This window comes from Camelus ferus, chromosome 5 (genome assembly GCF_009834535.1).
Source record: "Camelus ferus isolate YT-003-E chromosome 5, BCGSAC_Cfer_1.0, whole genome shotgun sequence".
Taxonomy (NCBI): domain Eukaryota; kingdom Metazoa; phylum Chordata; class Mammalia; order Artiodactyla; family Camelidae; genus Camelus; species Camelus ferus.
The window spans coordinates 71,244,194-71,262,343 of NC_045700.1; the positions used below are offsets into that span (position 1 = coordinate 71,244,194).

General features: G+C 36.4%; 1 protein-coding gene across 9 annotated transcripts in view; it reads right to left on the minus strand.

The window, feature by feature from the left end:
* Nucleotides 1–18,150, minus strand: part of SPATS2L (spermatogenesis associated serine rich 2 like) — a 157,173-nt gene that overhangs the window by 35,100 nt on the left and 103,923 nt on the right. For 7 of the 9 annotated variants that reach the window (XM_032480099.1, XM_032480098.1, XM_032480103.1 and 4 more), the window contains one exon: nucleotides 688–894. The exons of the other annotated variants lie outside the window; for them this stretch is intronic. In XM_032480099.1, the coding sequence (XP_032335990.1) occupies nucleotides 688–894 (207 nt within the window). The remainder of the gene's footprint in view (nucleotides 1–687; nucleotides 895–18,150) is intronic. 9 annotated transcript variants of the gene reach the window in all.

An 18,150-nucleotide genomic window follows, 5' to 3' on the forward strand; every position in this document is an offset into this window, starting at 1 on the left:
TCTCTCTCAAGAAAAGTCAGAAGGTCTATCAAACCCAAGCCAAGGAAATCAGATACAACTGAGGCTTAATGAGAAGAGTATTACTGAATCTTCTGGCAATCCAAAAGGAAGTGATTTAGCCCTTTTAATTTTTAAGATCAGTTATGTGTAAAATATATCAAAGCTCAAAAAATAACAAAGATATAGTGCGTCAAATTAAAAAAAAAATCCTCTTTCCGTGTAAATTGTCTGAAAGTTCTAACATAGAACTGAATTTACATGAGGAAGATCATATCAGAGCAAGACATACCAGCCTCTTGACTCATCTTCATTCAGTGCAAGTTCAGAACTTGTATATGGGGACACATTCAGCAGCCACATTGCTAAAAGAGCTCCTGTATTAACATTTGCTTTATAGGATGTTAGGGTAGAAAGTATTTGTGGTACAAATTTATCCACACCTACAAAGAGAAGAATGGCCACAAAGGGACAGAGACAGGGGATAGAATTCCACTTAAACACTCAAGACCTTTGATTAACAAGGGAGGAAATCACATCTGGCTTTCGATCTATGTGGGTCACAGAAAGAAATGCAATTTCATGTCTCTCTCTCCACTACGCAGTACCTTTTGGAAAGTTCTGTCATTCGGGTACTTCTCTGTGTGTGCAAAATAGGTTGAATCATTTGTGCAAAAGAAATCACTTTACCTCTTTTCTTTGCCAACTCATCTGGCTTTATTTCAAGATGAGCTGCAGGGGCATTGGACTTAACAGGAGATGTTTTTGCTTTAGGCTTGCTTGGGTTACAAGGCTGCTCAGCTGACCACTGCAGGCCATCTGACCTCTCTGGTGTTCCATGTATAGGTTTGGGGTTCCCATCTAAGCATAGTTTCTGTTGCAGTGGTCTGTTGCCTTCTGTAAGAAAACACCAAATAATGACTGTGAAGTGATAAACTAAAAACACTGATGATAAAAGTGACGGGAAATGCCACGATTTTTGTTTTTGTTTCTCTGTTAGCAATAGTGCCTTTCACTGCAGTTAAGAAACTGTTTTAATAGACTCCCCAGAAGATGAAAGGAGATACTAGAAAGAGTCTTGTCCTTGGAGTCAGAAGACCTGGGTGGGTGTTTTGGCTCTAGTAATTACCTGCAGAGTGCCAAGCCACTTAACATCTCTGAGCCTTAGTTTCCTCCCCCATAACTATCCGGTAAGGTCATTAAGAGCCTTACACGAGATGAGCAGTATTTTTCCCCATTCAGTAAAGGCTTAGGTGTCTGTAAGTACAATTCCATATTGAGGCTATAAAAACATAGCCCTCCCATCTCCAAGTGCTACATCAATGTCTTGTGGTATTTTATTCCGAATTAATGAAGGCAGAAGAATGACCAGAGCTGGGGCAAGAATGAAGTGACAACAGGTACTATGATCATTTCATCTAATTTATGGAAGAATTAAATCAGGAAACATCATCACAATAACTCAACTGTATTTAAAATCTAGGGAGTTAGAATCTCTCTGGAGCTTTAACAGATGTGGCAATAAATTAGCAGCGCGTTGCTTTCGGCATCTTTTAAAGGTAGGTTCCTGTTTAGTTTTTGCTGGAGTGAATTAAATGACACCTTAGTGGCCTGAAAAGGAAATGTATCACCCTTAACATCTTACAACCAGAGAGTGCTTTGGGTGTGAAAAAAAACGGAAGCCAGTGTGCTTTTGCAGGTCAGGTTCTTGGAGACAGCTGGGTGTCGTATACAGAGTGTGGGTTTGGCTCTGGAAAGCCCATGTTCTCATCCTCCCTATGTCTGGATGACCCTGTAGGAATGACTCCACTTCCCTGGCCAGCTGTGGCTCTCACGCAAACAGAGAACAGCATCATCTCTATGAAGCCTGGCCCCCTTTCATATAGTCACCCTGCCTCACTTTTCTCTACTCCATTGTGCCTCATTAAAGTTTAGTGCATTATATTTTAACCCAAGGTTTCCATGTCTACCCCTTCCCTACAGTGGCTATGACTCCCTTGAAGGCAGATACTAAAATCAGTTTCATTTTCAAAGCTCTAGTACCTGTGTCTGGCTCAATAGCTGTCTTGTGATCAAATTAAAGTACATTTAAGATAATTTCCTAGTTAAAAAAAAAAAAAGAAACAAAGAACACCTTTCTTGACACTGTCACAAACATTACAGAGACTAGAACTGTAAAGTACAAAAGAATATGATCTGGGTCCTCGTCAGTTTGACTTTAGACGTTTGCTCATTTATGAGGTGTAAATCTGACATTAGTTGAATCCATCACTCATTACCTATATATCAAGAAGGCACAACACATGCTTTACAGGCTGAATACTGAGTACTCTTTAAAAAATTTACTTAAAGGGAAATTATAGCACACAATGAAATGTTCAGCCCAGGTAGTGAACAAAGGAAGTAAGTGCTGAAAACATCATTTCCTCCTGTAATAAAAGAGATTTAAATGGTAGTATGCAATTTTATCCTTAGTTATACTAAAGTTTGGAACTTCACTGTAGGGCCGTGGTTGTCAAAGTTTAGTGTGCCTGAGTTCTCCCTTAGTACTTATTGCAAATGCAAATTCCCTGACAACACCTCTAGAGATTTTGATTTAGAAGTGGATCCAGGATTTAACTTCCCAGGTGTTTCTGTTGGGTTGGAGATGGATGGTACCCAGGTGGTACCACCCACTAGGAAAAACTACTTTGAAAGATGAAAAACTAATTTTTTGATGACTCTATAGGTGTTTTGTTAAAGTGATTAAGTACAGGCTGGTTCCAACTCACTCTCTCTAAATTATAGTTGATATTCAGCATTGATGAAATATTATAAATTGAGAATTTAAAATACAGCTCATTGTGTACAGTGTAGAAAATTACCATTATTTTTTAAAATAAGGGATTTATATTATAGACTAGTGGAAATAATGACCTTAGAACAGAGGAAAAAATTATTCTGTTGAATGCAAAAGCATATTAAATGAAAGACAAGCATGCAAATAAGCTTGAGCTCATTAACCTAGAGTTGAAAATATTTTGTTTGAGTATCAGAGAACTGATATATGGGCAACTGGTTCATTTCATCACTCATCCAACAAATAGTTATTGAGAAATTTGAGTAGTAGTAGGTTCTGAAAAGCTGTTTCACTGGTGAGGTCACTGAATACTACAAAGATCTGGAATTCTCAAAGACTACTTGGATATATTTGCACATTGGCTGTACAGATCTGTCTCCAGATACAGTAAAACTCTAGGATTCTTTCAGATGAAAATTGGCAGAGCTGTAACAGCATTAGGTTCATCTTGGCCACAAATCCTGGTATTTCTAGCAACAGAATAATGAGAGTTCTTTCCTGGATAAAGTGATTTTCCTCTAACATTATGGGCTAGAAGTACCATCAGTTCTCTACCTTTCTGAAATCCATTTGTAAACTTCAGTAGACTATAGCTGACTTGGAGTTGCTTCATATCACTGTCCAATAAAGTAGTCACTAGCTACATGTGACTGCTGAACACTTGAAATGTGGCTTATCTGAATCGAGTTGTGCTGTTAAGTGTAAATCACACACTGAAACTTGAAGACTTAAAAAAATAATTAAAAATATTTGTTTGATAATTAAAAAATATTGATCAATATGATTTTGGATATACTGTTAGATAAAATATATCAATTTAATTCATCTATTTCTTTTTACTATTTTAATGTGGCTACTACAAAATTTAAAATTATATATGTAGCTCCCATTATATTTCTATTGAATAGCACTAAAATAAACCAAAAGGAGCATGAGATTGTTGGTCTACAATCTGTAATCATTACAAATTTATATTCTAGACTAAGAGAGTATTGATTTCAGTGAAGCCTTAAAATATCCTCTGCAATTTCTACATGAGAAAAGTGGTGACAGAGTGATGTATGTCTTGTTCATCATTACATGCTTGGTGTCTTGTGGGTACATGATGAATACTGAATAGATGAATGAGTGAATGAATCAGCGTTACTTTGGTACTTTGCACGCCTAGGGCCTTTCCAATTATAGGGAGCCTGGTTTGATATCAGCTTCTGGCTGTGTCTTTATCCAATATTCATCAAGTGCTTGAACAAAAGTAGCTACATCCTGGAAAGAAAAGTTATCTCTGGAAACATTCAATCTTCCCAGATTTCAATAAAAATTATATACATTTAAATTTAATCCTTGTCCATGTATCTAAAAAATTATTCCTAGAAGCTTATGTGTTTTTGATTTTAACCATTATCTGAGCCTTCCTTTTATGAAAAATACTTATCAAATTCTAATATAGATGTTCTATAACATCCTGAGTATGGTTCTGGTTTCTGATTCAATTTAATACAACGATCTGTACGGAGTATCTGCTATGTCCTAGCCCTGGCTAATTCATAGGAGATAAATGGGACATAGGCTCTCTGCCCGTAACAACTAGTATGTAAAATGTGAAAAAGTAATATAAGACTACAGCATAATAAATCTGAGTTGACCTTTCCCCATTGAACTGTCTTGGCATCTTTGTTGAAAATCAATTGACTGTATATGTGTGTTCTATTTCTGGACTCTGTTCTATTTCATTGATCTAACTGTCTCTCCTCACCCCAATACCGACTATCTTACTTACTATATAATGAGTCTTAATATCAGGTAATGAATGTCCTCCAACTGCATATTTCAAGAAAAAAACCTGATGGGATTTTGACTGGGCTTGCATTGAATCTAGAAATCAATTTGGAGATAACTGGTATCTTAACAATATTGCATCTTTTGATCACTGAACATGATGTATCTCTCCATTTATTTAGGTTTTCTTTAATTCGGCTCAGCATTATTTTATAATTTTTAGTGTCTTGTGCATCTTTAGTTAAATTTATTCTTAGGTGTTTCAGATTTCGTATGTCATTGGATATACTATTTGAAAAAATTTCTTTTCTCAATTGTCGGTTGCTAGAATGCAGAAATACGAATTAACTTTTTATATATTGAACTTATACTTAAAACACCTTGATGATTTCCTTATTCTTTTTTTTTTTTTTTTTGTAGCTTTCTTAAAATTTTCTACACAGGCCATAATGACATCTGTAAATGAAGTTTAACTCCTTCCTTTCCAAACTTTTCTTGCCTTATAGGTTAGGAATCCTAGTAGAATGTAGAACAATCACCATTGCATTATTCTTGATCTTAGGAAAACTACATCCAATATTTTATTATTAAATATTATGTTAGCTGTACAGTAGATTTTTCATGTTTTCAATAAGTTTTCTTATATTCCCAGTTTGCTGGAGTCTTTATTTTGTCAAGTGATTTGAGATGATCATGCTGCTGATATCTTTGATTTTGTTAATACAGTAAATTACATTGAGTGTTTTTTAACTGTTAACCCCATGTTGCATTCCTGGGAAAAAGCACCTTGGTCATGGTGTATTATCTTTTTTATATATTGCTTACTTCGGTTTGCTAATATTTTGTTGAGGATTTTGCTTCTTTATTCATGAGCAATACTGTTCCTAAATTTTTCTTCTAACGACTTTGTTAGGTTTTGATAAGGTTATGTTGGCCTCATTAAGTAAGTTGAAAAGTGCTTCCTTCTATTTCTAAACTATTTCAGAAAATAAAAATTTGTTTCAGATTGCTATTATTTCTTTCTTAAATGTTTTTAAGAGTTCACTGGTGAAGTCATCTGAGCCTAGAGATTTTAATTATTAATTGCTTTGACAGATTTAGGGCTATTCAGATTTTCTCTGTCTCCTTATGTACATTTTAATAAGTCATATTTTTCAAAGAATTTGTCCATTTCATTTTTGGCACAAAAGTTGTCAGTCTTTAAATGAATGAGGGGTCAGATCAATTTCATTACTGACATTGGTAATTAGATTATTGTATTTTCATTATGATGCAGTTCAAAATATTTCTAGTATCTCAAGATTATTTTTCTTTGACCAATGGATTATTTAGAAGGTTGACTGAGTTCTAAATTTTTGGAAATTTTCTAGATATCTTATTGCTATTAATTGTTAGTTTATTTCTATTGTGGTCAAAGAACATACTCTAAAGATTTCAGTATTTTCAAAAATTTTTAAGACTTATTTTATGGTCTTGCAATGAGTCTATTTTGGAGAAAATGCCATGTGTTCTTGAAGTTATTGGGTGTAGTGTATTACAAATGTCAATTAGGTCAAGTTAGTTAAGAGTATTTTTCAAATCTTCTACACTCTTACTGATTTTTAATATACTTGCTCTATCAATTGCTAAGAAAATGGTGATACAACTATAATTACTGTAGATTTGTCTCTTTCTTTGTTCTATCAATTGTTGCCTCATGAATCTGGAAGCTCTGTTGTTAGGTGCACTTAAATTTAGGATTGTTATGTCATCTTGAAGAATTGATCAATTTAGTATCATGCAATGATCTTAATTATCTTTGATAATATTCTTTGTATTGAAATCTTCTTTGTCTTGTGTTAATATAGCCACACCAACTTTACTATGCTTACCTTTTGGATAGTTTAACTTTTCCTATCCTGTACTTCTGGCCCGTCTCTGTCTTTATATGTAAAATGCATCTCTCATAATCAGCATATAGCTGGGTCTTGCTCTGTTATACAGTCTGTCAATCTCTGCTTTATAATTAGAGTTTTTAGTTCATTGTCACTTAGTGTAATCATTGGTATTACTGGGTTATGTGTACCTTTTTCAGTTGTGTCTATTCTTTGTTTCTTTGATCTTTTCCCCTACTTCTTTCAGGTGAACTGGTTTTCAAGTAATGTTAGTACTATCTTTTATTGTGATGCCTCTTTATTCTCTGTTTTCAGAGGTTGTTCCAAGGATTACAGTATATATCACTAATTTATCACAGTATCCTTTGAGTCAATATTGTACTGCCTTATGTATAATATAACAACTATACAAATATAATTCCTTTTAGCCACTCCTGTCAAATGTATACTTACAGTCATATATTTTACATCTACATTTGTTGTAAACCTCACAAGAAAAAAACCTTTTCTTTCCATCCATATATTTACCATTTTCAGTATTTTTCATTTCTCCCAGAAGATCCAAAATTCAGTCTGGTATCATTTACTTTTAGCCTAAATAATATCCTTTAACTTGTGGTAAAGTCTGCTGGTGATGAATTCTTTCAGCTTTTGTTTATCTGCAAGTATCTTTGCTTTCCCTTCATTTTTGAAGGATATTTTCTCTAGATATACAATTCCATATTGTCAGTTAGTTCCCCCATTATATTACAGATTTCATTCTAGAGTTTTCTGGCTTATGTTGTTTCTGATGAGAAGTCAATCTTTACTCTTATTGTTGCTTCCTATTTGCAGTGTGTCTTTTGTCCTCTGGCTGCTTTTAAGATTTTATCTTCATTTTTGACTTTCAGCAGTTTGACTATGATATGCTTTAATGTGACTGTCTATCATTTATCCTGCTTGGATTTTGCTGAGCTTTTGGGATATGTGTATTGTTGTTTTACATTAAATTTGGAAAAACTGTGGCCATTGCTTCTTCAGAGTTCCCCCTCCATTCTCGACTTAAAAAAAATTTAGATATTGTGCTTTGTAGTTCTAGGATTTCCATTTCATTCAGGAGACTGAAATTCCCCTCCCTTCACCTATTATATCCACCCTTTTTGGGGGGTAAAATTTTAACACATATTTATAATCCTTGTCTGCTGATTCCAATATCTGGGTTGTCTATAGACCTGCTTCTAATGACAAACATTTCCCTTCACTATAGGTCACATTTTCTTCTTTCCATGTCTAGTAATTTTTTTAGACTGGATACTGAGTATTGTGGATGACACACTGAGAAATGTTATTTTGTTATTTTCCTCCAAAGAGTTTTGTAGTTTGTTCTAACAGGTCATTAAAATACTAGCATACCACTCTACTCCCCTTTCCTTCTTTTGCCTTGAAGGGACATGTTAGACATCTTATAGAACAAGCTACAATGGAAGTAGGTAAGGGGATAGCAGACTGTTCCTTAAAATACCTTTATTTAATTCCCCTGCTTTATACCTCTCTTCTTAAGCTTGTCCCCCATGCTAGCTGCTGACTCTAAGTCCAGAGTTCCCCATTTCCTGCCAGGCAGTCAGCCTCCCTCCTGCCAAAGCTCCCTCCCTCTGAATTCTATGCTGCAGCTTCCCTTATCTGCCTCATCAGTCAATCCTCTTCCATCTACTCTCCTTCCTCTAGAAACTGAGGCCCTCTTTCCCCTTTTCTTCATTATTGTGGATTTCTATTTTTAAAAATTCCTTTGCTATAATTTAGTGTGGTTTGTGATGAAGAAAATACAAATTCATGCCTTTCTTTTTCTTAAAAAATTCTTGATATGCTTTGCTGAATTATTTTCCAGTCATTTGGACCCACTGACAGTCAGCTGTAGTGCATGCAATTGTTCTCATACTTAACTCTTGCCAATACTGAGAACTAGCAATTTTCCAGTTACTAAATCTTGGTATCAACTTACATATTTGGCTTGTCCTTGACTTGAGTTATTTTACAGAGAAAAACATAAACTATGGTGGTTGTTTTTTGTTAACAGCCCCAAAGAAAACAAATCTTTCTCTTGGGAGAAATACATGAACTTGGATTCAAAGATTTTCATAAAATATGTACAGCCATGTATGTGTTCAGATTTGAAAGTTTCTGAAAACTCTTTTTTCTTTTTAGCTTTTCCTTTTTAGTGAAATCCTTCTGTACTTAAAGGTAGACTAAAAGAAGTATACATAGAATTCAAATTTACCTTTAAAGGATGTATTAAATATAGAGTAGTTCTAAAATAATTATTTTAACTCATTGAGTTAAGATGATTTCATAGTCTCCTATACAAATGTAATTTCAGTAAATCACACCGTCTGATGATGATTAACTTAGAATCATAAAGTAGTTCTATCTAGAAAAAAACTGATAAACAAAAAATAATTTTGTTGATATAAAATAATGTCTAAAATTGTTAATGTCTATGTTACATGATGCATTACCATTCTCTTAAAAGTACTTAAGTGAATACAATAGTGTTTTATGATAACCAATAATCAAGTAATTGGTAGTACTTTGATCACTGATCTTAATATTCTTAAATATTCACAAAAGAAGAAATGGAAATGGAAATTAAACATCTTTAAAATGTTCCATCTTTCTATTGATCAATTCTACAATTAAAAGGAATGGGATTAGTACAATCTTTCTGGACAGCAATATATTAAAAACTTAAAAAAATAATTATACCCTTTGAACCCAGTAATTCCAATTCTAAGAAAATATGCCAAGGAAATAATCTTAATTGTTTATAAAGATTTACACACAGGAAATGTTCACTACAACACTGTTAATAACAACAAATAAATGAAAAGAATGCAAATGGACAACAGCTTGGGAATAATTAAAATAAATGTGGAAAATTCATAAAAACACAATGAAGCCATTAAAATCATGTTTTTAAAGAACATACAATGATATGAGGTAATGTTCATAATGTCAAGTAAAAAGCAGAATACTATGTAACGTTTGTCCCAAAACCTCCTATATATCTGTATATTTAAAAAATTCTGAAATGAAATTTCACAGTGCTTGTTTCTGAGAGGCAGGATTTTTTTCTTCCTAAACCTTACTGCATTTATCAAATCTCTTCAATTAATATAAATGCCTTTTAAAACCAAAAATACAAAATCCATAATTATCTTCAAAAGCAGCTTAAACATTTTTAATTAACCTACACTTATCCATATATTTTATCATTAATAACTCAATACAAACCATGAGAAAGACTTATCTGAGTGCCTATCATGTCCAGTTATTGTTTTAGACACTAAAAACACAACAGTGGTCAAAGACACATGTGGCTCCCATCTTTATAGAACTTGCAGTCTAAGAGGAAGACATATACATCAAACCACCACACAAACAAATGTAAAGTACAACTGTGATAAGCGTTATGAAAGAAAACTACAACACGCAGTATCTGAAACCCGCAGCTGGCATATCTGCCCTAGAGGTATCAAGGACAAATTCTCAGAGGCGACAGCTAAGCTCACTTGAAATCACAGGAAAAACTAATCAGATGAAGCGAGGAGAAAGCGCATTCCAGGCAGAGACTGCGTCTGAGGCAGGAAGACGCAAGGCACGCCAGTTAGCATGCAACTGTCTCTCGACTCCAGGTCCACCCTTCTTTGCCCTACTTTGTGATACTGGAGCCGGGCCCTCTAGACAGTTCTCTTTTGCCAACTGGCAGAATGTTAGCTTTGTCAGAAGACGGCAGCAAAGGGGCCCTGCAAGGCAGTAAGGACAGGAATACAGTTCCCTTCCAAGCCCTGGTCTTCACTGTTACTATTCTTCAGCACAGGGGCCAGCAGCCGTGCAGAAGAGCCCCAGCTGCACTCTCATGCCATGTTCCCCCACTGGCAGTGGCTTTGAGCAGTTCTGTTCTATCTACACCTCCTGGCAATGGTGAATCTCTTCCGCAGAACAGATCAGGCCAGGCCCTGTGACAATTTTTTTTTTTTTTTTTTTTTGCCACCACAAGGCTGCATGTTCCTCTGGTAGCCACACACCTTGTCTGATGAGGTGAGAATCTCAGTTTTGGGTGGGGGGACTCTCCCGGTCTAGTTCTTTTATATTGTCCAGTCTTCCTGGAGACAGCAACCTCCCTCTTGCCATGTCTAGACCCCTTAGAGTCTTCATTTGCTCCTTTTAGTAGTTAACCACCTCCTACTGTTTTAGTAGTTCTTCCTATTACATTCATCCCATTCAAATAATCAGTGTGGCTTCTGTCTCCTGACATGAACCTGACTGGCATACATGGCCACTCTGAGGGACTAAAAGGAAACTAGAATGGCTGAAGCAGAGAGCTAGAATGAACATGCGAACATGCTATGCAGTGAGGCTGGGATGGGACACAGGGGCCAGAATATGCTGGGTCTGTAGGCCAGGGTAAGACTCTTGGTCTTTAGGAGTTCAGGTTTGTGCTTTGAAAAGATTACAGGCTAGAGAATGATTTAGAGGGGAACAGAGTGAATGGTAGGAAATTAGTGAGTGGACGACTATAGCTGCAGAGGCAAGAAAGCATGGTTTCAGTGGGAAGGTAGAGGTAGAGACAGAGAAATGGATGGATGTTAGGAATATTTGAAAATGAAAATCAACAGGACTTGGTGATGGACTGGATATTTGGGGTGAAGAATATGTTATGACTGATGCCTGAATTTCTGGCTCACAAAATGGACGGATGGGTGGTACACTAACACCAGAAGCACTAAAAAGAAAGCTAAGACTGGGAAGGGAGAGCAGGAGTTTGTTTTGAGCATGTTATTAAGGTGTTTTGAAATGTCAAAGTGAAAATGTCAAGTAAGAGTCTGGAGTTCAGAGAGTAGCCTCGACTGGGATGAAAGTCTGTGAGCCAGCATGCACAATTAAAGTTAGTATATAGCTGAAACGATTTAAGAAGAGAGTATAGCTTTATATGAGAAAGGACTTGGAACCAACCAAGCCTTTTATGAGTCTCAACGATTAAAAACCAGTTAGAGAAGAATAACCCTCAAAGGAAACAGAGAAGTGATAAAAATGGGGGTGAGAAATCAGGACAGTGTCAGGTCTTAGAAATCAAAGGAAAAAGATAGAGTAGTTGAGGGTAGAGTGGTCAACAGCCTTGAATGCCGTTGAAAGGAAAAGGTAACAAAGGGATTGGAAAATATATCTGCTACATTCAGTGCAGGGAGGCCAATGGTAAACTTAGTGGGAGCTATTTCTTTGGAGTGACGGGGCTGTAAGCCCTAATGAATAGGTTGGTAAGTGAGAGAGAGGTAAAGAAATAGAGATAGTGAGTAAAGACAACTCTCTTAAGATGTTACAGAATAATGGTCTGGTGATGAAGCTCCAAGAAAACTCTTCACATTACAATTATTGTACACTTTGATTTGCATGTTGCATTCAGAGGAGCTAATCACTTTGGAACAGAGACCAAAACAGACAGGTTTATTCAGAAGATATACTGTCAGTCAGTTTTGCCTTTTCAAAACTTCTTTATCAAATACAGATTGACTTTATTATTTCACTCATGTTCTATAAAACTTGATCAGCTCAGAGAGCATAAGGCTGGTAACTTTCTGTTTAGAAACCAATCTTCTAGTTTAATTTACATTGTCTCTACAAGGTCTCATATGTCATTAATACCTTTACAGGTTTATTTTCATTAAAGGATAATAGATAATAAAGTCAATGAATTAATAAGCTGTCAATGACACAAGGCAGGCATGTTAACTTGATTGGTTTCACAGACTTATTTCCCTGAAAAAAACAGGCTTAATTCTCATTGCATTTTGATAGAACCATTTAGCTCTTTGTTCAAAGTTAAGAAAAAAATATTGAAGGCCTTTCATTCTTTGCAATGAGTGCATTCCATTCAATTAAGTCTGTTTGTGGCTAAAATCACCATAACAAGGTATGAGTGGGAAGTTAGGAAGGTATCAGCTATTCAGAGATGAGGAGGTTTGTGTTTTTGCTGTACGGATGCAGCAAAAGTAGTTTTCAAATGAGAAACAGAAGGGAGAGGGCTCTGGATTTCACTCTACCCAGGTGACAGAAAAATACCCAAGGGGTTTTATATATCCCGTGTCCTCGTGTCACCACATCCTATGTCTGTCTGTCTCTTTCTGCTCTATCATACACAGAAAAAGGGAGCAGAGGTCTAAGTCATTGAAAACACAATGTAAAGCCTCCCTCACCATGACCTGAATAGTCCAGACACGGTGCTGCTGGAAGCTGAGGTTGAAACTGAACAACACACGGCTCCAGAATGGAGTTCACACCACGTATGTAGATGCTAAAATAATGAGTGGGGATGGTGACAGATGTGCTTATGTGCTTTAAAATATAAGCTTCCAATGCATGTTCATATGACAGTACTTAACGTCAGCTTTATATAAAGCATCACATCTCTAGTGAAAAACCAAAGGTTATAACTTTGCAAGGGCTTCAGCTAAAATAATCCTTAATGAAGGTTTAAATAAAACATTGACTGTCCAGACCACGATAGCCTGGTGTGAGAGGATGGGCATTGAGGCTTCTTGATCTCAGTGTCAATGTCTTGCCTTCATTCACTCCTGTCACGTTATGTCCTTATCTGCAGACCCTGCACAGTCTCCTCCCACTTGCTCCCTTCACATTTACTATAACCTATAATCACTGAGCTGTATTCTGCACCTCTTCTCTCCACCCCCGGAAAAGAACAGACACTCCATGAAGGCAAAACATTTTCAATTTTGTTTACTTCCTCTAGAAGAATTCCTGGCACGTATTAAATGCTTAAAACATTTCCTAGATAAATTGAGAGATGATATGAGAATTTACTCTGTGCCAGATGGTGTGCTAATCACTTTATGTATCTCGTTTACTGCTCACCATAATCTTGTAGAGTCATATATTCCTTTTTTTGTGCGTGTGTGAAGGAAAGTGTGGCATTTATTGTAAGGAGCCATACAAGTAGTCTGAGACATCTAGTGCTGAAAAAGCCCCCCCCCAACTCTAGAGTCATCTGTTCTATTTTGCAGGTGAGGACCCTGAGACACAGAGTGGTTAGCTTGTCTAGGGTCACACTGCTAGTAAGTAATGAGGCCACGATTTGAATCCAAACAAGTTTAATGCTAAAGCCCTGGTTCTTAGCTCTGATATTATATTGCGTCCAGCTGAGAGTGGGCACTGCTAAAATCCTGGAATATACACATTTGGCTTTTCTATTAAAGTTCTCGGCAAGCTGCTTTCTTCTTGTTGATCTTTTCTAATCCTCTGGTCCAATATAGGCTTTAGAGAAGCAGGGGAGATAATCTGGTAGCTAGGGCCAACCACAGCATTAACAAGTCTGCTTGGAAAGCCTAGAGAGAACCTCACACCATAAAAATACTGTAAAACAGTCTTTTTTTTCTTTAAAACAAGAAATACAAATGAGGGACAAGCGGCCAACATCTAAAATAACGGGACCCTTTGTCCCACATTCGGCTCAGTTCACTTTGAGAATGAGAAAGCAGTTCCGTTGCCAGAGGTGTGCCAGACACAGAACCGGCACTGCAAAGGTAAGACACCCGTCCTCTGACACGGGGCAGACTGTGAAGTCGGTGTGTGGAAGTCAGCGAACACGGCATGGGGCCTTCTGTTTGAGACAAATAACAGGTTACAGAGGAGCTGGCTTCCCAGGATGCTTGACAAGATGAGGGGATATAAAGGAAGCCTGCTGGGGCCAGCAAGAGAAGCCAAGACAGGGGAGTCCCGCCCCCAAGTTTATCTCAGTGGACCCACAATCCTGCTCCTTTCCTATTCCATGGGAATTGTGGCCAGTGGGAGAAAGACAACATAGGAATCTGAATTACTATTTTGGCCTGATAAGCATCTACCCATTTCAGCAATCTGAGTCCTAAGAAAAATAAAGCAGGTACAACATTTGGGAAAATTGAGTCCTAAGGTCATAATGTGCTTTAGACATTTAGATGGGGTCTTAGAAATGAAAATGATCCTTGGCATTACTTTTGGTAATAATAAATTTTGATCTACTCCTTGGCTGACTTGGTACTTGGACGCAGATGATCTTGATTGGATTATGTAAAAGATCTAATTTGAGCTGTTATTAAAAATTCTGTAAGACCGGAGGAAAAAAAGAAAAAAACTACTCCAAGGCTTAAAAAAGTAATTTTGTACTAAGTTTAAATCAAACTCCCAAGCTTCAAAGCTACACGCTGACATGCAGCATTGTCCCACTCGACAGTACTATATTTACAGCCTGAAACGATGATGATTTGGGTGGTTATTTTTCATGTGGGAAGTCACACTAACACCCCGGAACCACCTGCATATATCTTATAGCTAACTTCTCCCCTAACAGAAGATGATCCTTTTTAAAACTTTTAACAAGATCTTGAATGTCAAGGTGTTATAAAAGATAAAACATTCCACATGTTCATAGCCTGCTACCCAGCTGGGCATTCAGGGCAGGCTCTCCTGAGCCAGTTTCATTATTGGAAAGTTTGATTAATGTTCTACCACCAGCAGACCGGAGATTTCCTTTAGGCTCCTGCTTGGAACTCACTCAACTACAGAAAATCATTATTCGGCTTTGTTATGATGACTTTTTCCTAATTTTTCAATTAAATATCTTTTAGGAATTAGAGAGCCTGTGGTTTTAACAGTACCTCTCTAATGCATGCACACAATTGCATGGATTTGAGTCAGGCTTTTGCTAACCAGAGAGTCACTCTAGAGCTGTGGGTCTTCTCAGCTTCTTAACTTGGGGGGTCTCAGTTTCCTCAGCTATAAAGTGAGGGGATTAAGGGATCATTCCCATCCTTTCCAGTTTCAAAGGTCTACTCAAAATGGGGCTCAGAATTTCTAAGACCCAACACTCATTTGAGAAATACCTAGCAGGGGTCTCGGGATTTCTAATAGACTGAATAAGCATTTCCAAGTCATTTGACAGCTTTGGCATCAACTTCCCGATAAAACTTCATTATCTTTGGGAAGGAAAACGTAACTAGTTATAAACTCTTTTTAGAATTTATGATCACATATATGTGAGCTGCTAATGAAGTTAATGGTCAATCAGGAGTCTTCCCTTCCTTTTGTAAAAACATCTAATAACCTTCCATTATCACCATATATTCTTTAACAGAAAAATTTACGTGAGTCATAGATGTATGTTATTAATTATTAACAACTAATACTGACATACCTCCATGCCTTCATGCTAAACTTACAAAACCGAAGGGACACTGGGATGGCTCTTTGTGCAATAAAGTATTCGTCACTGAAAATTTCATGATAGGGTTCACAAAAGCCCCCTTGTTTGGAGAACTTGTCTGGTGGGTACTTAACTTTCAAGGCAGCTATCCACTGTGAAGTGAAGCGCTTCAATATTGCATTTCCTCTAATGTCATATACTTGATAGAGTTACCGAAATTGTTTTAGGAGGAAGGTATAAATTATAAGTAAATGAACAAATATACGTGCTAGGCTTTTAGTGTATGATTGATATCACAACAGCAACTTGAGTAATTAGATTTTGAAAGTAATTCGTGTGAAAGCAATCACGAGCAAAGTTGGGAATCTGCCACTCGATTATTTAATTTCTTTCTCCTGCCCTGACTATAAATCAAAACATTCTCAAAATTGCAGGCAGAGTAAAGCTGAATTAAAGAATTCTTAGAAAATCCAGAGTCTAAATAGAAATAGATTATTTTTGTTGTTGTTGTTTTTGTTTGGTTTTAAGAAATCATTGTGTAGTGACGATTACCTGAATTATAGCACTCTTGTTTTTTTAGGTCCTAAACATCTGTATTTTAATAAAACTTCATACCAAAGTCTTTACCAGTCTACGTACATGTATTTAAATAGGTATTATTGTATAACTTGCAGTTTTCACACATTTTGGTTCTGAGATTAATCTACATTTTTTCTGAAGTACAGCTGATTTACAATGTTGTGTTAGTTTCTGATGTACAGAATAGTAATTCAGTAATTCAGCTGTTACATATTCTTTTTCTTTTGAATATAGAAAGAATAGAAGCTATTGAATATAGTTCCCGGTGCTCTACAGTAGGATTTTGTTGTTTATCTATTCTGTATATTGTAGTTTATATCTGCTAATCCCAAACTCCTAGTTTATCCCTCCCCATCCCCTTTCTTCTTTGGTAACCATAAATTTGTTTTCTATGTCTGTGAGTTTTGTTTCTGTTTTGTAAATAAGTTCATTTGTGTCATTTTTTTAGATTCCACATATAAATGACATCATATGATATCTGTCTTTCTCTGCCTGACTTATTTCACTTAGTAATAGTCTCTACGTCCATCCACATTGCTGCAAACGGCATTATTTCATTCTTTCTTTTGGCTGAGTAGTATTCCATTATATATGTATATACCACATCTTCTTTATCTATCAGTGGACATTTAGGTTGCTTCCATGCCTTGGCTACTGTAAATAGTGCTGCTCTGAACACTGGGACAGCACTCACTATTAACAGTGTTGTTAGGTAATGTTTGTGGAAGAAAATTAGAGCTCTGTGAGCAATTTAAAAACTTCCTAACGTGCTGTGCAATGTCAGGTATTTAATGCTTCCTCATGGTATCCCTGAGTCGGTGCTAGACCACTTGATTTTCTGTTTGCATCTGTCTCTTCTGCTAGACTGAACTCTTCCTAGATTATTTATCTTTGCTTTATCTTGGGAGATATTTTGAAAAACAGGGCAGTCTTAAAATTTATCAAAATGATTGTGTCTGGGTGGATAATGGGGAGCAGGGTGCTAGATGATTTATAATCACAGGAATCCCACACAACAAGAAGTTGCCCTGTAACCTCAACTTTCTCATGTCTTCCTAGATACATGACATATAAACCCAAAGTATTTTTTGTACAGTTTTCCTATGGATTTCCAAGATTACGTGGATTTCTAGGGTTCAACTACTGTGTAAATTAAGAGGAAATTGTATTCTCTGGTGTTCTGAGCTTTACCAAGAGCTCTGGAAAATCCCATGGCCAACCACACCTGCAGACACAGTATTTGAGTTGACAATCAGCACCCTGTGTCAGTTTGCATTTGTAGCCATTGCATTCACAGTGATCCCATGCCTACAGAAAAATATACTTCTTTAGTTTTTACTTCACATGTCAAAGATAAAGAAACAGTGTCCACAATATCCAGTTGACTACTGTCTTACTTCTTTGAAGTGCAAAGTGATTCATTATGAGTGGGTGTGAACATCTGGTCATTTTCTTAGGCCTTAAATTTTAGTTGTTCTTGAACTTCTATTTTTATGTTATTGATATTCTATTACTTACTCATTATCTATTAACTTTATTTTAGGGTTTGATAGAAAAATGGAGCATTGGGTCATATAGTATTGAAGGCCACTGATCTAGTAGATTCCAGTATAGTTGCCTTATTTTGCAGAAAGGAAATGAGACTCTAGAGATGAAATGATGCTCCCAAAGTCACACAAAAGAAGCCTTTTTCTGAGGAATGAATATACAGCTATTGCAGAAATAATTAACATTCTGGGTTCTAACACCCTGGGAAGACTATATTCTATCACATAATATACCAGGAGTTAATAACATTTAATAACATTTCCTTTTGTCACTGTTATCCCTCCCTTATCCCAGCAAAGGTGTCTAGAAAG